A 23791-nucleotide genomic window follows, 5' to 3' on the forward strand; every position below is an offset into this window, starting at 1 on the left:
TTTGGTCATTATTTCTTATAGCACAATAGTATTCCATTACATTTATGTACAATTTATTCATCCATACCCCCAATTGAGGGAAACCTCTCAGTTTCCAATTCTTCTCTATCTCAAAAAGAGCTGTTATAAACATTTCTGTACATGTTTTTTTTCCTTTTTGACGCTTTCTTTGGGATACAGACCCTAGAAGTGGTATTGTTGGATCAAAGGATATGATAGTTTTATAGTCCTTTGGGCAAAATTTCAAATTGCTCCCCAACATTGCATTAATATTCCAATTTTATCTTCTCCAACATTTACATTTTCCTTTTCTGTCATCATCGCCAATCTGATAGGAGTGGGATGGTACTTCAAAATTGTTTTAATTTGCATTTCTCTAAAAAGTAGTGCTTTATTTCCCATATAATAGTTTTAAATATCTTTATCTGAAAACTGCTTGTTCACATTCTTTGAGGAAGGAGCAGTTTCTTCAGGAGAGAGACCATGAGAACTTGAATTTGCTCCAGAACTGAGCATAGTTCTCTGTAAAGAGCATTTAAATAAGATTGATACAAGTTGTGTATTCCATAATTAGAAATACTCAGAGGCATAAAGTTGCTTATGTATAATGAAGGTTGAGTTGTTACTAAACACTTGCCCATGTTCAGGATGATAATAAATCTTGTTTGAGATTATTTAATATAATAGAAAGAAAGCTGGAGTCAGAGTCTGAGGAACTTGTTTTATATGACTGGCCACTCAGACTTGAATAGGTCTTTCTGTATCTCATTTTCCTCAGCTATAAAACTGAGCATTTAATACCTGTATTACTTTTCTCATGAGCTGTTGAAAGTCCTCTGTAAATTTTAAATAAATGTGAATTATCATTACTTCCCAGGTTCTCTATTATTTAGATCTGAAATCTGATTAAGGATGTTAATTTTATTTTGGAGAGCAGGGCTTCTTAACCTTTTTTGTATCATAAACCATGTTGTCAGTCTAATGAAGCTTGTGTGAACCACTTTTCAGAGTGTGGGTTGCCTACATTCATATTTGAGAAAAATGCTAAATTTTAGAGGTTAATGAAAATAAATGCATGAAATTGTTTTCCCATACAAGTTTACAGATCTCTCTAGAATCTCCCTGTAAACCTTGGAGTCCAGTTTAATAAAAGCTGGTATTGTCACCTGCAGATATTTTATGATATAATTTGGACCTTTTAACTTATTCCTCTCAGCGGTGGGAGAATTTCATCTGTAGTTATTTCCCTGAAAAATGTTGGGAAAAGGGCCTCCTATGAATTCTTCCTGCAGTTAGGGACATGCCAGCTCTTTATATCTTAGAAATTAAAAGCTACTAAAAACTAGAGCTTGATTAATTGCTTTGTTGATTGTCTAAATTTCAAATTGAGAATTTTTTCCCTTTTTAAAAATTTACTTTCTTTTTGTAGAAGTTGAATTCCAATTTCTTCCCCCCATCTTACCTCTCTCCCACCCCCTGAAAAGGCAAGCAAAATATATTACTTAATGCATGTAAAAATCATACAGAACATATTTCCATAATAACCATATCACAAAAAAAAGAAAAGTGCAAAACAATACTTTAATTTGCAACTTAGAATTCATCAATTTTCTCTCTGGAAGGTAGGTAGCATTTTTCATCATGAATTCTTTAGAATTGTCTTTGATCATTGATCATAGTAGGCAAGTCTTTTACTATTGATCTTGGTCACAACATTGCTGTTATTCTACACACTGATGTACAGTTCACACAGGTGTTCCCAGGTTTTTCTAAAAGTATGACCTATTTAATTCCTTATAATACAATAATACTCTTATCACAATCATAAGCCACAGCTTGTTCGGGCATTACCCAAATGATGAACATCCACTCAATTTTTCATTCTCTGCCACCACAAAAAGAACTGATCTAGATATTTCTGTTCACATAGGTCCTTTTATAATTTTTCTTTACAACTGATAGTCATAGTTTCATAGCTCTTTAAGCATAGTTCCAAATTGTCCTCCAAAATAATTGGACTGATTCACAACTATACCAACAATTGATTGGTGTAACTATTTTGCCCACAGCATTTGTCATTTCTCATAAGTGTGAGGTGTGGTACCTAAGATTTATTTTAATTTTAATTTCTCTAGCCAAGAGTGAGAGCAATTTTTTCCATACAGCTTTATAGATTTTGATTTCTTCATCTGAAAACTATCTTTAAAGTATCAGAAACTTGCTGCAAAATTTTTGATTTTGATTCATTGTGATACCTTTTTATCAAAATGTAGTTTCCTTTATTCTCTTTTAATTAAATATATTTTATACTTTGCTTTTGCTTTGACTTCAGTCATGGTTACTGCCTCTGCCTTCAATTGAAGCCTGTTAAAGTTTGCTCCAGTCCCCTTATTTTAACTTCGTATGTAAATCTTTTTGTTTCAGATCTGTCCCTTATAAATAATATATTTTTGGATTTTGATTTCTAATCCATTCTTCTGTCTGCTTCCATTTTATGGGTGAATTCATCTTACTCACATTTAGTTATGTTTACTGAGGATTTTCCTCATCTTATTTTCTTCTGTTGATCCTTCTCTCTTTTTATCCTGTCCTTCCAAAAAAGGACTTCTTTTTTTGCTTCTGCCTCCCTCAATCTGCTGACTCTTTTAGCATTTCTTCTATTCTTATACCTTTCCCTGTTGAGTAAGGTATATTTGTATTCAGTTGTATATGTGTTTGTGTGTGTGTATATGTGTGTAAAGTGTATACCTTTTCTTCCCTCTTTGAACTAGAGGTTCAAACATTGCTCACCACCCTCATATCCCAGTTTCCCCTTCTTGTGAAAGCTTTTGCTTGTATTTCCTTTTATGTGAGATAATCTTCCCCCTTTTCTATTCTCCTGGTACATCCATCCTTTTCTCAACCCTTTGGGTTTTTGTTTTTTTGATTCTTCCCAACATAATGTTCACTCCCACCTCTGCCCTTAGTCTATGTAGACTGCTTCTAAATGCCCTAGTAATGATAAAGTTCCTAGGAATTGTATCATTTTCCCATGTGAGAATGTAAACACTTTAACATTATTGAGTCTCTTAAGATTTCTGTTTCATCTTGGGAATGTAAACAGTTTAACTTTATTGCGTCTCTTATGATTTCTTTTTTATGTTTAATTTTTAATGCTCCTTTTGAGCTTTGTGTTTGAATGTCACATTTTCTATTTAGTTCTTGTCCTTTTATCAGGAATGCTTAGAAGTTCTTTATTTCATTTTCTTGCTCAATTTTCTCCTTGGAATTTGGCTCTGATATTCTTGGGAGCTTTCATTTTGGAATCTTTCAGATGGTGATAGATTAAATTAGAAATTGAAAGAATTCACCTATTAGGGAAATTTTCTCTTTTAATTTCTTGGAATAATGATATTTAGACTTTTTGATCAAGACTTTTAGAAAGTCCAATAATTCTTAGACGATCTCTCTTCAGTGTATTTTCTTTTTTAAAAGGACCACATAGCAAATGGTAAGTGTTTGAGGTTAGATTTGAACTCAGGTCCTCCTGATTTAACAAGAACCCCCAACTTTCCTAGTTTTTAAATCCACACAAGGATGAGCAGGGGCAAGGAGAAATAATTTATAGTAGTGCCATGATGTGACTTTAGGAAGTGCTACAGAATTGTATTGATTTAAATAGAAAAGAGCTTGAGGATTCAAATAAAATGTATATTTCTATATTCTGTGTTGATTCCCAATAGTGTTTAGCTTTGGAATTATTTATCAACTTGTTTTTCTTAATTTAGATTTAGAAACAGAATGTTAGATTTATGTTTTGCAAAGTAAAAAGGTTTTCTTTTATAAGAATTTAACACAACATTTTTTCTCCTTACAGATTGTTAGATGTTTTAGCTGCTAGGAAAGACCCTCAAGGACTATCAGGACAAGTTTTACTGAACGGAGCTCCTCAGCCTGCCAACTTCAAATGTAATTCAGGTTATGTTGTACAAGTAAGTAATGGATAAGAGCAGTACTTTCTATTTTTTGTACTTTTTTGCTTGGTCAAGCTGGAGCCATCTCTACAATATCTTCCCTCTGCATTCCCTGAATCCTCCATGGTATTCAGGAAGACAACATTGGCTGATTGTGAGGAGAAATGTGGCATAGAACTGATGTTGAAAGTATATTGATCAAATGATCAACACCAGAAAAATAAACTACATTTGACTACTTTTTGGACTAATTTTCCCTTATGTTTTCATTTTTTCCTACTTCTGCTTCCTCTTTTTCTTTTAATTATATTTTCTTTTTTTAATTATCTATTTGACAAACATTAACAAAAATGACCATTTCTACATGGAAAAAGAGGATTATATGCAAAACTTTGCTCCCTCTTTTTCCCTTGGTTATGAATACATCCCAACATTGTGTGATTTGACTACTCAATTAAATTCAACATACTGTCATTATATATGCACTTTTTGTATTTAGAACCCTGTGCAAAGTCATGCTAATAGTTGTGCTTTCATGGAATTTATAATCTAGTGTATAGATGTGATTCTCATTGATACTATAAAACTATACATGCTAAGTATATTGCAGAGTCATAGTTAGGAGCGACAGAGGCCTACTAAACATTACTGAAATTAGAAAGATGAAAACCAAATGCTTTGCCAGTTGGATTTTTGGAGAGGTGGGAGAGGTGAGTAGTGGTAGTGAGATATGGATTAAGGTTATTCATGATGTGATGGAGGAAGGCGGCTTTTTGAAGTAGGCAGACAAAATTGGGCTTTTAAGAATATATAGGGATTTATTAGGCAAAAACAAGAAGATGGAAAGAAATTCTAATCATAAAGAATAGAGTCAGCACATAGAAATGGGAAACCAGGGTGAAATTGTTCAGGAGAGAGAAAAAGTTCAATTTGGGTAGTACCTTAAAGGGACATGAAAGGAAGTGTTAAGAGACTGATATGGAATGATATAATAGTTTAGATTGCTGAGGACTTTGAATAGTAAGCAAAGGAGGTTGAACTTTATAGGCATAAATGAGCAAAAGATTTTCAGCAGAAGAATAACTTAAGCAGATCTTTTCATAAGGGAGATTAGATTGATGGAAGTATATGGAAGTTTTGGAAGGGGAAAGAATAGAGATGGAATTAATAGCTAATTTAGAAGTGTAGGTCTAATAATGAGGGCTTGTAAATATGTGTCGGCAGAGGATATAAATTGCTTCTACCATTTTATTGGTATCCATAGTGCCTAGCACTGTTCTTGTACATAGTAGATACTTAAATTTTTGTTTGAATGAGAAGAGATGTATGTGAGAGATGTTGTTAGGTCATTAGAATGGACAGAATGTAATAGTTATTGTTGGTTGTGAGAGGCTGGGGAAGAAAGACCTTGTTTTTAAACATGAGAGACCATGCAAATGATAGTATGTCTGATGGGATGAGTGAAGTTAGAAAGAAGGACAGATTTTAGGGAATAAAAGGAGTTTTTTGTGGGGTGTGAGGTAGGAGTTTAAGGTGCTAATATCTTATGGGCAACTATGAGTAGAATTCAGAAGAGTCAGTGTTGGAGTTTGAATTTTGGAAGTCATATGTGGAGGAATAATTAAAGGAGTAATTTATCAAGAGGTAAAGAAAAGAAGGTTAACGATAAAGAACTAGAAATCTAGCCATTTAGGAATAGGTATTACACAATACAATATAGTGTAATATAATGTAATAACATAATATAATAATGTGGTAGTGACAGAGTCAAGAAGAAATAGAATTGTGACTTTTAGGTTAGAGAATTTCCAGAAGAGAAAAAAGTCATCAAGGGTTTCAGATACTACAAAAAAGGATGAGGGATGAAAAAAAACTTTCTGATCTGTTTGGTGAATAGATTATTAGGATGGTTGAGAGATTTTTATTAGAATTCTGGATATGAAAGCCAAATTGCAGTAGTGTTGAGATATACTAAAAAAGGAGGGTTTAGACAGGAGGAAACTCAGTAGAGAGCAGTGTCACAAAAATCTAGAGGAAGGGAAAATAAATATAAAAATAATATAAAACAAGAACAAGAATAATAAGGAAAAAAAGCTATTGCTTTTTAACAATGTTAAAACAATGTAATCCTGACCTATTTAAACAAGTTATTGATAATGAAAAATGAAATTTTATTTTAAAAATATGTAAATGAATTGCCAAAAAGATGATACTAAAGGATACCTTAGTCAACAAACAATTGATAGATATGTCAAATGAGAAGAGATGGCAGTTTAGAATACAAACTTGTGTGTAAAATCTTACAAAGGACAATGGAATATTATGAGCAGTAATATTTCATGAAGCAGAGAGAAGCAGTAGAGGGTAAACCCACTTTAAGGGAATCTTGGCCTGAGACTCAACTATAAGAAAAGATCATTTATTATCCTAAGGTCATTTCTAGATGAAAATGGAAGAGACTTGTTAAGATTTCTATTACAAACTATTTTTTTACCATCAAGCACAAGGAAGCCACCATACTTAAGTTCTAATTGCTACAAGAGTAAATGGTAAGTGGAATTGGTCTTAAAGACAGAATAATAGTTTAATTAATAACAATAATAAATAATCTGGCTGGCTTAGACTAAATATGTTTAGAAGAAATAACATGCTAAGAGGGACACAAATGTGATGGCATTAGGTGATTGATAACACATAGTATTTAAATGAAGAAAAAAGAAATACCAAAGGCTTTATGTTTAATTTTGAAAAATATTGATCAACCAATAGACCTATTTTCAAATTTATAAAAAATTTTCAAATTCTTTGAAGAATGATTTCCAACAGCATCCTCGATGATGATACTAATAGAGAACAAGTAGACTTTACAGGCTAATAGTCCACTTTTACCTTATCTTCACACATTTGACCAAAAGATGCAGAATCTTCAGGAAACTGGTGCTTTTTTAAAAGGTGTTTTATTCAGTAGGGAAAAAAATGTTACCCCGAAAGTTCTTTTCCAACAGATTATCTACCATCTATACATCAGTCATTAAAGAACCCTTGAAAAAGGTACAACAAATACCCAATCCTCCTATCAATACATATGTGTGTATACATACAAGCATCTATATCTACACATGTCTATGTATATGCACATTTGTGTATATCTACATATAGTTATAACTATATCCATCTATCTATTTATGGTAAGCCATAAAGCACAAAAATGTGTGTTTTTTAAAACTATTATGGAAGAAATTCAATATAACTTAAGGTGATTAGAAGCTAAAATAGTATAGACATTATATATAGAGAAGGCAGACCAAATGCAAGAAATGTTGTGGAGGAAGAATTGATAAAACTTAGCTTAGTATAGGATAGTAATGTCCTCAAAAGAAAGTGAAATTAGGAAAAAAGGAGTTTGGGGAAAAGAGAAGTGTTTTTTTGGACATGATGAAAAAGAAATTTCTGGGGCATGTCAGTTGATAATATGGATTGGAAACTCAGGAGAAATGTATTACTCAACTCATGAATTTGTGATGGTATCAATATGGCTGTCCCTTCCAGTGTACTGCCCATCCTCTATTTAAGTTTGCTCATCCTGTATGACTCTTGTCCATCTAGTCTGGCTTCCACTAATTATAGAGAACTTCTTTTTCACTTCTGACATTGTGAAGATATTGGCAGCTTGTGTGTTTGGAGAGTGATTGGACAGTCTGTCATTCTTTTAACTTTTCCCTTTCTCTCATGCAGTTAGTCTTGTTGAATCTGTAGCATCTTTTGTATCTTTCTCAATGCACTTAGCCAGAGTCTTAATCTGGCCTCTTTTTTTTAAATAACTTTTTATTTAACAAGGTAATTTTTTACAACATTATCCCTTACACTCATTTCTGTTCCGATTTTTCTCCTCCCTCCCTCTCCCCGTCCCCCAGATGGCAAGCAGTTCTTTACATGTTGAATAAGTTACAGTATATCCTAGATAAAATATATGTGTGCAGAACTGAACAGTTCTCTTGTTGCATAGGGAGAATTGGATTCAGAAGGTATAAATAACCCGGGAAGAAAAACAAAAATGCAAGCAGTTTATATTCATTTCCCAGTGTTCTTTCTTTGGGTGTAGCGGCTTCTGTCCATCCTTGATCAATTGAAACTGAATTAGATCTCTTTATCGAAGAAATCCACTTCCATCAGAATACATCCTCAAACAGTATCGTTGTTGAGGTATATATGATCTCCTGGTTCTGCTCATTTCACTCAGCATCAGTTCATGTAAGTCTCGCCAGTCCTCTCTGTATTCATCCCGCTGGTCATTCCTTACAGAACAATAATATTCCATAACATTCATATACCACAATTTACCCAGCCATTCTCCAATTGATGAGCATCCATTCATTTTCCAGCTTCTAGCCACTACAAACAGGGTTGCCACAAACATTTTGGCACATACAGGTCCCTTTCCTTTCTTTAGTATTTCTTTGGGATATAAGCCCAGTAGAAACACTGCTGGATCAAAGGGTATGCACAGTTCGATAACTTTTTGAGCATAGATCCAAATTGCTCTCCAGAATGGCTGGATGTGTTCACAATTCCACCAACAATGTATCAGTGTCCCGGTTTTCCCACATCCCCTCCAACATTCCGCATTATCTTTCCCTGTCACTCTAGCCAATCTGACAGGTGTGTAGTCGTATCTCAGAGTTGTCTTAATTTGCATTTCTCTGATTAATAATGATTTGGAGCATATTTTCATATGTCTATAAATAGTTTTAATTTCTTCATCTGAGAATCGTCTGTTCATATCCTTTGGCCATTTATCAATTGGAGAATGGCTTGTTAATCTGGCCTCTTAATATTTGTTGCTTGCTCTTTTGCTTTCTAATTATTTTCTGCTTCTAGTCTTTCCCCAATCCAGTTCTGCCTCCACATAGAGCTTCCCAATATAATTCTTAACTCTAATCATGTCACATGCTTGTTCAAAAAGCATAAATTTCCTGTTATCTGTAAGATAAAATGAGTTGTGGCTTTTTCCTGGTAACAGTAGCTTTAAAAAAAAAATAACAGTAATTTCTTCCCTACCATTTCTAGTAGTAGCTACATTTCTCTCATTCCCCCCTTCCCAACTCAGTAGTCCTGTGAGTGAATCAATACTATTTCTCACAATCATTTCTAGATCCTTCCTCTATTATCTTCACTAAGCAATCTATCTTCCTTTGAGCTTCATAAGGCCTGAATTATAATACTTAATATAGTTTCTGGTAATGGTTGTCTTATCAACTCCTATAATATCCTCTTTCCTTCCTCTGATGAATTTACAGTCTTTTTCTCCCTAAGAGACTCCAGCATACATAAATATAATCCTTCAGATATCCCAACTTCCCAGTTCTTCAATCTGCTCAATTGATATAACCTTATTTCTCCACTCTGTCAGTTACATATAGAAATAAGTCATATCCTTGATCTTGTCATCATCATTGAGTGTTCCACTTTGGTTTTGGAGTCTTGAAATTCCTTGGTTTGATATTTTATCATTCTATGTTTATCCATTCCTTACAACCCTTATTTATCACTCCATCTTTATGTCTTATAACCCTTTCTTCATCTTTGTCATGATTTTCATATCTTCTCCCTCTACTCTTTTGTAAACCATAATCTTTGAACTAGTTAAATTCTTTTTTCCCTTTCTCAATTCTTTGATAAACTAACTCTCCTCTAAACTATCTGTTCTCAAGTCCCTCACCTTCTTGTCATACCTTGACAGGCCTCAACATCCTTGCTATAACTGTTGTTCTATTTCCCACGTTCCCTTCTTGACTAATTCCTTAAGAAGACTATCATATTTCACTTCCTCTCCTCTCTCAACTAAACCCTTTGCAACTTGACTTCTGTCATGATTTAATAGAAACTGCTCTTTCCAAAGTTACCAGAGATCTGCAAGTTACAAATCTTGTTGCCTTTTTTCCATCCTGATTCTTCTTGACTTTGCTGCAGCATCTAATGCTGTTTATCACCCCTCTCCTTCCAGCTACTGTCCCCAGTGTGTGTTTTCATGATGTTGCCCTCTGTTGAATCTCCTCTTACGGTTCTTTTTTCTGGATCTTCATCCATATTATGATCATTAACCGTGGATGGTCTCCCAAGACATTATCCTGGGCTCTCTTCTCTTTCCCCTCTATGTTCTCTCATGTGATGTCATCAATTTCTATTTGTTTTAATTAATCATTTCTGCCTTACAAACTCTTTTCTGTCATGATATTATACTGGCTCTTTGTTTTTCTTTGTACAGGCTATCCCCACTTTTGAAAGGCTCTCCCTTCTAACCTTTCAACCCCCTGCTTCCTTCATAGAAAAGCTTAGGTGCTGTATTCATTACAGGATAAAGGGGTGTTTCCTTGTATTTTATTTAATGACACCTGCCAAGATAAATGTTTTAAAGCTAATTAGTCATAGTGAAAATAAGATATAAATACCTTGGGCCCCATAATATGTGTTAATTCAGTTTAAGGACATGTTTCATGTCATCTCCCAGGTACATATGAAGTCATCCATATAAAGAGAAAGAACAAATACTGATTCATTCTCTCTTTTATCAGCTGTTGTATTCTTTAGGTGGCTTTGCTGATCACATATCTTCTATCTCTGCTTTGCACTAAAATGGATTCCCTTCTTACTTCTGTCTCATCTCTGTAACTTTTTTTTTTTTGCACCTCTCCTGATTTCTCTCCTTCCCACTCTCCTATGATGGTGCCCTCCCTCTAGAACTGCTTTATATTTAACTATTTTGAAACTTTTTAATATTAATTTAATATTCTTGCTATATATACACAAGACTGAAGTCAGAAAGACTTATCTTTCTGAGCTCAAATCTGGCTTCAGACACTTACTAGCGTGGGCAAATCACTTAATCCAGTTTGCCTCAGTTTTCTCATCTGTAAAAGGAGCTAAAGAAGAAAATGGTATCTTGGCCAAGAAAATCCAAATGGGAAAAAAAAGGACACCCTCCACATGGGGTCATGAAAAGTCAGAGAATTGAATAACTACATGTGTGTGTGTACTTTTTATCTATGTAAATTCTTTGTAACTAGGGATTGTTTCATACTTTATAATTCTATTCCTTAAGACTAGAACAGTACCTAATATAGAGTAAACAACTGATAAATCCTTAGTAATCGGTTATCGATTTATTTAACTTTCTTTAACCTGAAGGGGGAAGGTCTGTATTTTAGGAAGATGCATTTGATCAATGATGGAGGATGGAGAGGAGTGGGAACAGACTTGAGGCAGAGAAAAAAAGATTAATACTGTTTGCAATGTCAGGAGAGAAGGGGATGCATATGATGAATTGCTGAGGTAAAAATGGCAAGACTTGGCAATTGCTTGAATATGTGGAATGAGAGTGAGAAATTGAGTATGATCCCTAGCTTGTGGACTTGGGTGATTGGGAAGATGGTAGTGGTACCCTCAACAACAGAGAGGAGGAGGAAAGAGTTTGGAGCAAAGATTTCAGTTTTGCACACATGGAGTTTAAAATGTTAGCAAGGCATCTAGTTGGAAATGTTAGTCTGGACATTGGAAGGAGATATTGCTAGTCAAACAGAGAGGACTAGGAGGAGGAGGAAAAGTTTAAGGGGCAAATAAATTCAATTTTTGACATAGTGAGCATGTTAAGATGTGAATAAGATGTGTAATCTGAGATATCTAATAGGCAGTTCAGTGAACAAGTAGATTTGAAAGTCTTCATAGAGATGAGGATTTGATCCAGAGGAACTGCTGAGAAAGATCACCAAGTGAAATGGGAAAAAGGGAAAGAAGGTCTCCAAAACAGGAAGACTTTTGTATGTTTATCTCCCTTAGGGACCTCTGTGATAATCATCAGTTCATTGAATAATCAGATAAGGAATTCCATGTTTGTTTTTTCTATTAAATTACTGTTGGGGGGAGTATGTTCTAAAGTTCTTAAGAGAGACTTTGAGAATACTTTCAAAATCTCTTAAGAACTTTAGAATTGACTATATGACATGGGGAGACACTGGCACAAGATTAACTAGCGTGGCGTTCCTTCATCAAAGAAGGTGCTGTAGAATTGAATTAGCTCAGAAGAAACTTGAGATGTGCAAAATTAGAGAAGCTAACCCCATGTTCAAAGGGAATATTTGTGTCCAATCTGTGGCAGGTCATTTTGAATTCATATTCTGATCAGCCAAAGTTGGACACATTGTAAATTGACTTCAACATAGTTGACTCCAACAACTTGACTCTTTTTGGTCCTCTTTGAGAATGGAAGGATGATAATCCACCAGAAGTAAGTTAAGTCTTAATATGAAGTTGTGTGTAATATGTTATATACTATCTGAGGTACAGCGACTACTACAGTGTTGCCTTGTTCAGCAGTATTATTCTTTGGATGTTTATAGTTTGTAATATAATATTAAACACCTTTGGGACTATGGTAAATTTTAGTTAGTTAGGGAGTTGAAGGCCAAGTGAAACCCTAAAATTAATTTTAAATATTTTTTTTCTTATAAGGATGATGTTGTGATGGGTACTCTCACAGTAAAAGAAAACCTACAATTCTCAGCAGCACTTCGACTTCCAACAAGCATGAAGAACCGTGAAAAGAATGAACGAATTCAAAGGATTATCAAGGAGCTAGGTTTGGAGAAAGTAGCTGATTCCAAGGTAATGAATAAAAGCTGATAGTTTCAGAAGAGTTGGTACCAAATGTTATATAATCCATAGAGTTACATTCTCTATATTTAGAAATTTTATTGATAATTATATCATTTTTATAAATGACTTTTAGTTTATAAAATGGCTAGTTTAATAACATAATATTAAAATTTTCATTAACCTGTATTGTTATGACAGTAATTATAATTACAATTTATATAATTAAATATTTTCCTTATGTCAACTTTGACATGTAGGTAGAATAAATTTATCCTCATTTTTCAAATAAAATTAGAATTACAAAGAAATTAAATAATGATAATTTTAGCTAACATTTTGCTATTATTCTAAATTTGCAGATAAGGAAACTGAGGCAAACATAGTCAGGTGACCTGCTGAAAGCCCTAAGAATAGTATCTGCCAATCCCCCTTATTTAAAAAAATGTTCTTCACACTGCCTTTTTTTAATCAATAAGTATTCTGCACTAAAGATGTGAAAGAGGGAATATCCAAAGTATTCTTATTTATATTCATTTCTTTTGTCTTCCTTTTGTCACAGAATTGGAGTTCACAGATTCCATATCATTTAAAAAAATACATTGTTTTTCTCATCCTCCAGTCAGATTTTCTTACTTTGTTCCTTTTCTCTTTCTGCCCATTATGGATGTCATCTTCTTCCCAAAGACCTTTTATGTAATATAATAAATAGAAAAATTTACTAAACTTAATTGGAGTAATCCTGAACCACTTGTTGTAGAAGCTAAGTGAATGGACAAGAGATCTCACATTGTCTTTATTTGTTCTCCCATGGAAGTAGGTCCCTGACATTTAAAAGATTAAATCCAGTCAACTCTTTCTTAAGTAGTTTGTGTACCAGCTACACTATACTTTGTAAATCTTAAAACCAGTACGTGTTAAGTAAAACCTTAAAACCAGTATATGGCCCTGTGCCATGTATGATAGCATTGTTGCAATTGTTATGGTTGTTGGCTATTGCTAATTCCCTTTTCCTTTTGGTTATTTTGTTACTTCTTAGTATATGATTCATACAGCACTATCTACACTAAATTATGCTAAATCTCTATGTAATGGTCACTTAGAGTTAGTAGTAAAGAAAGATTTTATCGAAAACAATAAAAATGAGATTTTTATGTATCCATGATATCACTAGGTCAAAGTTAGTGAAGAGTAGATTTTTATTCATTTTTGTTGAGAATGCTACTTCATGGGTAATTTCTGGCTCTGTTGACTTTTACAGAAAATGTCTTTAACTTATGTCTAAGAAGGGCTTTGTGACTGTTACTTTTTGTTTCTACCTGTCAGCTTCCTTTTGGCCAGTCTCTTTTTTCAGTACCTTTTTTTTCTTGTCTCTTTATATTCTTTTATTATTTTTTGCAAGTCGCCCAGAAAGTTTCTCATTCATAGAGATGGGTGGTTGAGATAGAGTAAAACATACAGAGGCATAATCTATCTCCTTAAGAAATTTACAGTCTCAAAGTTTAGATTTAGAAGTTAAAAGACATAATGTCTCTAAAAATAAGCCTCTAGAGGCAACTAGGTGATGCAGTGGATAGAATACCAGTTCTGAACTCAGGAGGGTCTGAGTTCAAATCTGGTTTCAAATACTTAACACTTCCTAATTGTGTGACCCTGGGCAAGTCACTTAACCCCAATTGCCTCAGCAGAAAAAAGAAAGAAAGAAAGAAAATAATAAAAAGCTTCTAAAAAGTCTCTAAACTTTTAAAATTTCTTATTCCTATCTGTAAAAATTTTTTGAGTATATCAATATGTGTATACTTATGGTTCGATAGAGTGCTGGCCCTAGAGTTAGGAAAATATATTTTCCTGCATTAACATCTGGCCTCTGATGGTTACTAGCTCTGTGACCCTGTGCAAGTCACTTTACCCTGTTTATCTAAGTTGCTTCATTTGTAAAATGAATGGGACAAGGAAATGACAAACTATTCCAGTATCTTTGCCAAGAAAACCCCAAATGGGGTCACAAAGAGTTGGACACAACTTGAATGCCTGAATATTTTATTTACAATTGTGGATATCTGCTATTATACTAATAGTTATGTCTATTATAAAGGTAGATGAAAATAGGCATTTTAAAATAATGAGATAGCAAATAGTGTCTTTTGTATAGAATCACTGACGTTTATTGAATAGAAGTGATTTGTTCATTTCTGAGCTTAGGAAAATCACTTTGGCAGTATATGGAAGAAGGATTGGTAAAGGGAGAGAACTGAATCAGGAAGATCACTTAGGAGGTTTTGCAGTAATCCAGGCCAGAGGTGATGAAGGGGGTGTGAGGGCGGGAAGAGACAGAATAAATAGAAATTATTGCAGGAGTAGAAATGGCAAGATTTGACAACCAACTGGATGTGGGGTGAGAGAGAGTAAACCATAGGGAATGAAAATGATGTGAGTTTGTTGAGAAGAATGAAATTTGTGATTATAAATCCTAATATATTTATGTTTGCTTGTCTTAAGAAACTCTTTCCCAACCAAAATGAAAAGAGGAAGTGACAGAGCTCTTAGTCATCAGCTATTGCCCTAAATATAGAGCCCATCCATCAAATGAATATTTGAAGCCATAGCATCATATGAGAACCGGAGATAGAGAAGAATTTCCCTATTGGGTACCAGTAGCAACTGTGGATCCCTGGGTAGCAGTTAGCTGACCTGAGAGGGCTAGTCTCCTTTTTCCTCTCCATCTTACACCCTAAGTAAGAAGAGGTTGGAAAGTCTACACAGTGGACAAACCCCATGATTGGCTCTTATGAGGCCATCTTCCATTTGGTTAATCACATTTCGTTTGGGAGTGCATAGTTCCCAACTCTGGAGACCTGATTTAGGCAAGGCACATAAACATGATTAACTGTATAAAAAATTTAAAAATGTTGAGGAAAAAGGTTGAGACAGAGATGCTAATTGAAGCTAGGAAAGCTTTCTAGAGAAGCTGGGCATGTGAGTTGATTTAAGAGAGTAAGAACAGAAAACATTCTTTTCTGATCTATTAAAGTTAATCTTTTCTTTTTAACCCTTCCTCAGGGTTATGAATCTGGTAAGCAATAGTTTTTCTTTTCCCTTTCTTCTCTTTATTTTAGATGGGAATTTTACCAAATTGAAAATTGTGTCTTCAGTGTTCGAATTTGTTGCCATAATTTAACATTAAAATAACAATTTAGTATAGAACTTATCTTTTTGTGGAACTTACTGCTTTTTTGTTATTTAGGTGGGAACTCCATTTTCTCGTGGTGTGTCTGGAGGAGAGAGAAAAAGGACCAGTATTGGAATGGAGCTTATTTCTGATCCATCTGTTTTGTTTTTGGATGAACCCACGACTGGCTTAGATTCCAGCACAGCAAATGCTGTTCTTTTACTATTGAAGAGGTAAGGATTGTGGAAGGTACAGTTCACTCAAGTACCACTGCTCCAAGAAGACTTTCCTAATTCCTGAAGTTATCATTTCTCTATCTCTCAAATTATTTTGTATTTACATGTATACATGATGTTCCTTCTAAGAAGAATGTCAGTTCCTTGTAAGCAAGATTTTGTTTTTATTGTTAAAACCCTTTGTACATTGCTTGGCACGTGGTAGGTGCTTAATAAATAATTGTTATATTAATTTAATTGATTAATTTAATTAATCCAGTTGAATAGAAAAACTGTCAGAATTTTTCTATTACTGAGAGTTTTTGTTTTGTATAAATTTGCATTTTGTAAATTAAGCTCCTTGGTGGGTGGCCAGATTTACACTGGCCTGGGTTCTAGCTCTGGCGCCTGGAAGACAATAGTGATGGTGGCGGGGAGGGTAGCGGTGGGAGTAATGGTGTAGGCCCAGGTCAGGGGTCCTCTGTTTCAGACACTTATACTGCTTCAGAGCCATGGAGATGTTGAGATTATACAGAGCTCTGTGAGGGGAAGGAGTAAGTTTGCAGAACAGTTCACTTAAATTAAGTGAGAACTGGCTTTATATATGGTTTATTCTAGGATACGATTAACATTTTGGATGACTTCATAAAATAGTAAAAGGATATGAAAATACCATATGAATTTTTTGTCTGGACTTGAAATAATCATAATTTCAGCCTTCCTTCATAATACAGAAATTAAATTTCTGTGATGCTTAATAGGCTTTATTTTTATCCTTTTTCCTAGGAGGCAGTTGAGCAGAATTGTTTTCTCTAGTGAAAATAAGAAAATAAAAAATAAGTACATTTCAGGATTCAAAAGCTGTCTTAGTATATATGTATCTTGTAAATTTCAAAAGCAAATTTCACTTATTAAAGATTGTGGACACAGGACATTCTTATGACCAATTTTGTTATTTAATCTAAATGTTAAAAAAAAAATTTGGAAACCAGATTGCTTTTTATTTTATTGTGTTATTTCTTAGATTTCAAAATGGAGAGCAAACAGGGTATGAACTAGATAAGAGTAAACTCTAATGAATTAGAGGAGAAATTCACATTGTGTCTTCTTTGAAAGAAGTACGTTCTTTATGGGTTCACTGATTCCATTTTCTCTCTTCGATTTAGGATGTCTAAGCAGGGAAAAACAATCATTTTCTCTATACATCAGCCTCGCTATTCCATCTTTAAATTGTTTGACAGTCTTACCTTACTGGCTTCTGGAAGATTGATTTACCATGGTCCTGCTCAGGAAGCCTTGGAGTACTTTGCTTCTGCTGGTATAGTACTTTTTTTTGTGCACTTATGAAAAGTATTGAACTAGATGATTAAGATACCTCCCCAAACAGCTATAAATCTCATATAATATGGGTCAGATTTTCAGGATCCTAAAAAGAAAAACTGGGTGTTGTGGGAATGGTAGGGGTAGTAACAAAACAAAACAAAAAGGTCCACGTTATCATCCATCTGTGATATGTTACTATGGGATTGTCTGAAACTCAATTACCAGATAAAATATTGCTACTATTCAATTGCCATGTCTTCTTTATCTTCAATTCTTTGTTCCTTCACAATTGTTATAATTAATTCAGATTCAGCCTATATAGGAATAATGAACAAGATTTCTAACTTTCCTTTTTCCTAATGGCCACACTTTCTCTGAATATATGGTAAAATCATGTCATGAATTCATCTCATGCACAGTAATTAAGGAAAGTCATAGTCAAAATTGACCCTTGAAAGTCTTTCAAATTGAGAGTCAAGATAATGAAATAGGGGAAACACTGTAGCCAAGCTTTTCCCACATTTTTCTTTAAAAAACCTTAAAATAACACTTGAAATTGAATTCTAGATCAGCACAGCTAACAAAGATTGTGGTGAAATATTTTTCCAGCATAAAACAACTTAGGAAGTTGAAAGGAGAAATCTGTAGGATGGGGGGTGTGTCTCAGAGTGCATTTGTAGCAGTAACTCCAGTTGTAGGCTCAGATGACTGTAGTTATCTTTTAGAGTTCTCAGAAGCTCAGTCAGAAAGAGATTATAGTGAACCCTTGTGCCTAGCACTAGTTACAGAACCTGGAGCTGTTTTATAATTCCATTGCCAACTCTCACTTCCAAGTTGCAGTTCTAAAGGGAAGGAGGAATGCTTTAGGTTGCAGAAAAGCAGGATTCCTCAGGAGCAATAGAGGAACAATTTCAAAGGATCAAGGACTCTTCCCTGGATAAAAATAAGAAACCTTACAGAACTAGCTCTTAAAACAGCAGTGCAAAAAAAAAATAGCCTGAAACTTGGGACAATGCTTCTGCCCACACTACCCCTTCTCCATCCCTGCCCCATTGCCAAGAGTAAAGCTCAACTTTAACATAGGGTTCAAAGTCAAGAATGGGCTGGAAAAATGAGCAAACAATAACAACAAGCCTGACCATTATAAGCTACAGTGATGACAAGGAAGATCAAGACTCAAACTCAGAAGAAAGTAGGAGTGTCAAAACGGTTACAGCAAGCAAAGCCTCAAAGGAAAGATATTGCAAATTAGCCACAAACCCAACAAGAATTCTTAGAAGGGCTAAAAGTGATTTGAAAAATCAAATAAGAATGATAGAGGAAAAATTAAGAAAAGAAATGTGATACAAGACAGCTGTGAAAAGAATTAACAGTTTGCTTAAAGAAGCATTAAGAAGTACTGAAGAAAACAGTACTCTATAGAACAGAATTGGCTAGGTAATAAAATAATCAACAAAGCATCACTGATGGAAGTAACTCCTTAAGAAGCAGAATTGGCCAAATGAAAGAAGAGAGGTACAAAAACTCAATGAAGAAAATCATACCCTAAAAGAATTGTCCAAGTGGAAGCTAATTATCATCCCCTGAAATTATCAAAAGAAATTACGACTAAAAAATAAATAACCGATCTGGAAAGATCATTTAAGAATTGTAGACAACCTGAAAGTCATGATTTAAAAAAGAAAGCCATACATCAAGAAAATGTAAAGAAAAAGTCCCTTAAATCATTGATAAAGTATTATAACAGTTGCAGTTTCAAATGAGTTAGGTTTTATTTTTTTGTATTTTTTAAATAGCTTTTTATTTACAAGTTATATGCATGGGTAATTTTACAGCATTGACAATTGCCAAACTTTTTGTTCCAATTTTTCCCCTTCTTCCCCCCACCTCCTCCCCTAGATGGCAGGGTGACCAATACATATTAAATATATTAGAGTAGGTTTTCTTTAAAGAAAAAAGAGTTATGCATAACTATTGCTGTGCAAATATGTTTAATTGAACATAAATTTGTGTTTTTCACTACCTTGAATAAGTTACTGATGAGGAAAGAAGCAGGAGTTAATACCAGTATTCAAATCAGGGAAAAGAGAATCAAGGAAAAGACATCACAAAATTTGATGAAATAAAAATTACTTTTAAAAGGTCCTCACAAACAGGTATGATTATATTAAAGGGTAATCACACTACTATCACACTATTTGTTTTGCCTTGGCCATGAGGGAAAAGGGACTCAGAGAGATCAAAGGGAACATAGTAGCTTTCTAACAAAATTGTAATGCTAGGAAAGCCAACTAAGAGTATCTCTCTCTGACTCTACTAACCTAAGCAAAATGAATGAAGAAAAAGTAGCTTTGATGAAAAGGAAATTTCTAGATTCATACCCACAATAAGATTTTACACAGTGAAGAGGCAGCATGCAAGAACTGAGACTGTTTGAGGGAACAACAGATTTCAATTTCCTACTAACTTTATACTCGCTCCAAAGTATATGCTCATATAGAGTAGAATGGTAGGTGGAATTATTGATAAAAGTTGTGTGTGCACATTTTCTCTCTCTCTCTCTCCCTCCCCCTTTCCCTCCCCCCTTCCCTCCCTACTTTCCCTCCCCCCTCTCCCTCCCCACTTTCCCTTCCCCTTCTCCCTCCCCACTTTCCCTCCCCCCTCTCCCTCCTCTTCCTCCCCTCTCTCCTTTCCCCTCTCTCCTTTCCCCTCTCTCTCCCCTCTCTCCCTCCCCCTTCTACCTCCCCTCTCTCCCTCCCCCTTCTACCTCCCCCCTCTCCCTCCCCACTTTGCCTCCCCCTTCTCCCTCCCTACTTTCCCTCCCCCTTCTCCCTCCCTACTTTCCCTCCCTATTTTCCCTCCCCCTTCTCCCTCCTCTCCCTCCCCCCCTCTTCCTCCCCTCTCTCCTTTCCCCTCTCTCCTTTCCCCTCTCTCTCCCCTCTCTCCTTCCCCCTTCTACCTCCTCTCTCTCCCTCCCCTTCTATTTCCCCTCTCTCCCTCCCCCTTTACCTCCCCTCTCTCCCTTTCCCTTTATCTGTCCATCGGTTTCTCCTTTCTCTGTGTGTCTCCTCTCCCCCTCTCTCTCCTCTTTCTCTTGCTCTTGTTTTCTTCTCACCCTCTCTTTCAGCTGAATTTGTAGGAGTCAATTGTATATTGTTATTTTAATAGCAATTAACAAATGATGGTTGATTCCTGAATGAATAAACTTGGAGATTCTGTAAAAAAAGGGAACTTCCCAAAGTCATCTTGAGATTGAGTAGCAGAACTGAGGTCTCTTTACTCTTGATCAGATAAGATTCAAACCTGCACAAAGGTCCTCTACAGCCTTTTTCTATATTACTTCATTTTTAGACCAGCAGTTTACCCTGTGTTTCTGGCTATTGCACACTATGCCATATCCTCCTAGGAGGCTTTCACATAAATTATGCTCAAATTCTTTTTCTTTCTCTGATATTACATTATCCCTGAATTAGTTAATTAACAAGCATTTATTATATTAGTTAACAGGCATCTATTATGTCCCAAAATGGCGAAACTGAAGGAGATCCTGCTGAACTCTGAATTCTCTCTCCATAATATTTTTTCTTATTCTAGATGTCCTTAAAGAATTTTTTCTCCTTTCCTCCTTTTACACCCTACTTTTTATGGTTCTTGTTTGTATATATGTGACTTCACCATGAGGGGGAGAAACCCCTTGAAGTAACCCAGCTCATGTTTTTTCATTCCCAACTTCTCATGATAGTATAGGCCCTTTATAAATGTTTGAATTAATAAGTTAATTTGAAGTAAACCATGACAAAGGGCAGCTAGGTGGCACAGTAGAGAACCTGGAGTCAGAAAGATCTAAGTACAAATGTGGCCTCAGATACTCACTAACTCTGTGACCCTAGGCAAGTTACTTCACTCTGCTTCAATTTCTCATCTGGAAAATGAGCTCAAGAAGAAAATGACAGACCTCTCTGATATCTTTGCCAAGAAAACCTTAAATAGAGTCATATAAAGAATTGGACACAAATGAATCAACTAAATAATAAGATCTTGACCTCTAGAAAACAAATCATGCTTTGTGTTTTTCCCTTCCTTATCTTCTCTATTAATGTTTATTTGAAGTTAATTTTGTTCATATGGAGGGCAACATTGAAGGAGGAAAAAAAACAAGGTTTAAATTGAGATGAATTTTGTAGAATGGAAAAGGGGCAATCTCAGTCTTTTTTTCTGAGGTGAGGAAAAGAACATCTGAAAAATGATATTCTGATTGTGTGTAAATGGATATTTATGTCTCTGTATATATTTATAGATGTCTGTATATTGTGTACACTGATGTCTTTAACACCAGTCTATTACTTAATAGGTCTGCTTTCTCTTCAGGGCAGATCAGGGTACAGGATGGTTGGTTCTGCTTAATATTTCTACTCCATGAGTAGTTTCCTCATGATCTGTTTCTTTAATTTTTTCCTATTTCTTCCTTTCACTCCCAGAGGTAAGTCTCGCCAAATTTGAGGGATATCAGTAGAAAAATGAAGCAGGACAAATCACTTTTTTGGCTGCTTCTATTCTCATTTAATATGGGGGTGTCTGAGGGACGAAATACCCAGTGCCTAGCATGATAATTCTCCTTCAGTGTATAGAACAGTATGGGGTATAATTTCTTGGCCAAAAGGGAATGATTGATCAAAACTATGTTATTGGATTATCAGGGTTAAAGGAAAGAAAAACAAGTAAAAAGATAAACTCAAAATTTTTGGACTTTGTGCATTTTAATTGATCTTTTCAGTCCTTTCATCCCTATAGATCACTATTAACTGACTTCCCTCCCCTAATTCCCACCTAGTATGTTTATGCGAGTGGCCATGTTGGATTCTTTTGTAGGTTATCGTTGTGAGCCCTATAATAATCCAGCAGATTTCTTCCTGGATGTCATCAATGGAGACTCTTCGGCTGTGCTATTAAATAGAGATGAAGGAACTGGTGAAGGTAAGGAAAGGGAAAATTTTGATTTGTGAGTTTAAATTAGATTTTTAGCTTCATATCCATACTAGTTGGCTGAAGTTATGAAACATGACCATGTAAGGTTGTAGAGTTAAAGTTTTGATATGAAAGTGTGAAATAAACAGTGAATATTTAATTTTTGATAATAAAGTTTAAGTAATTGGTATTCTAGCTGGCTGATAAATAAGACATTTTTTGCTCATATAGTGCCCCACTCTAGATGTGAGTGATAATAGTTGCATGGAACATTAATTTTAGTGATACATTTATTGATGTTCAAGCTGAGTGTAAGGATTTATGAGTTTCCACTTCGTTGATATTAAGGACCAAATATTGAAAATGAGGATTTGAACTAATCACAAAAAAGAGAATAAACAAAATAACTTGTTAAAACCTCTGAAATATAGTAATAAAACTTCAGTTCTGGAGTTTGTAATAAGTAACTATTAAAGAAATGTTGCTAACTTTTTTCATTATGTGAGCCTTATCTCATCAGTATATAGGGAAAAAAGTCCAGTTAAATTTTTGTGTTAATTAAATCAAAATTTTGTTTTATAAAGTTTTTTGATCAAGAAGTTAAGAAAACTAATGAGAAATTGTTTATATCAATTGTACTTTTAACCATTCAACTTTGCTTTTTCTTTTTAATTCAAAGCTAAGAAAAATTCTGATTCTGCTCAGCATAAGCCCATTATAGATGAATTAGCAGAGATTTATCTTAGTTCCACCTACTTCAAAGAAACCAAAGCAGAACTAGATAAATTGTCTATGGGAATTCAAAAGATGAAGACAACTGTTTTCAAGGAAACAATTTATATTACTTCCTTCTTTCATCAACTCAAATGGGTGTCCAAACGGTCATTCAAAAATTTGCTGCGTAGCCCTCAGGCCTCCATAGCTCAGGTAAAGTTGCTATATCTGTTATGTGATTATAATAGATCTTAAATTGTTAGATGCTGATTGAGACCATTTCTACTACAAGACAAAGTTTTTGGTGGCATAAAGTACGAGGTATGATTGATAGTTTATAGATTATTCTGCTTTTTGTTCTCTTTTCTAATGTTAAACCATTTCTTTTGTTTATCTTCCTTTTCTCAAGCCATTGTCCCAAAGGATGAATCAGTAGTTTTTATTAATTATGAAAGCTTAGAGAAGCAGTTTATTGGAATTTTGTTTCTCTCAGTATAGTCACAAAGTACTGAGTGCATAGCAATGATGCAGCCATCATTCAAAACACTTTTGGAAAGCCTCTTGGATTTATTTTCCATTGGAGCATTTTAAAAAATATATTAATTGATGGCACATTTTCTTTTGCAGGATATTTTTTATTTTTGGGAACATCTAAAAGTCATTTAGAGCCATCTGAATAAACAAATTGGGTAGTCAGTATGAGGAGATGAACACTCCCTTTGATTTGTTGTCTTATAATTTTTTTGGAAAAAATTAGTCTGATATTTCATATCTTTTAAAAATATACCTGCAGTTTTTTGCTATGA

At 34.6% G+C, this 23791-nt stretch overlaps 1 protein-coding gene across 3 annotated transcripts in view; it reads left to right on the forward strand.

Annotated features, from left to right (window-relative positions):
- Positions 1-23791, forward strand: part of ABCG2 (ATP binding cassette subfamily G member 2 (Junior blood group)) — a 73857-nt gene that overhangs the window by 27777 nt on the left and 22289 nt on the right. For all 3 annotated transcript variants that reach the window (XM_051967689.1, XM_051967692.1, XM_051967690.1), the window contains 6 exons: positions 3857-3971; positions 12459-12611; positions 15844-16001; positions 17150-17301; positions 22176-22280; positions 22951-23198. In XM_051967689.1, the coding sequence (XP_051823649.1) occupies positions 3857-3971; positions 12459-12611; positions 15844-16001; positions 17150-17301; positions 22176-22280; positions 22951-23198 (931 nt within the window). The remainder of the gene's footprint in view (positions 1-3856; positions 3972-12458; positions 12612-15843; positions 16002-17149; positions 17302-22175; positions 22281-22950; positions 23199-23791) is intronic.

This window comes from Antechinus flavipes, chromosome 6 (genome assembly GCF_016432865.1).
Source record: "Antechinus flavipes isolate AdamAnt ecotype Samford, QLD, Australia chromosome 6, AdamAnt_v2, whole genome shotgun sequence".
In the NCBI taxonomy this organism is placed as follows: domain Eukaryota; kingdom Metazoa; phylum Chordata; class Mammalia; order Dasyuromorphia; family Dasyuridae; genus Antechinus; species Antechinus flavipes.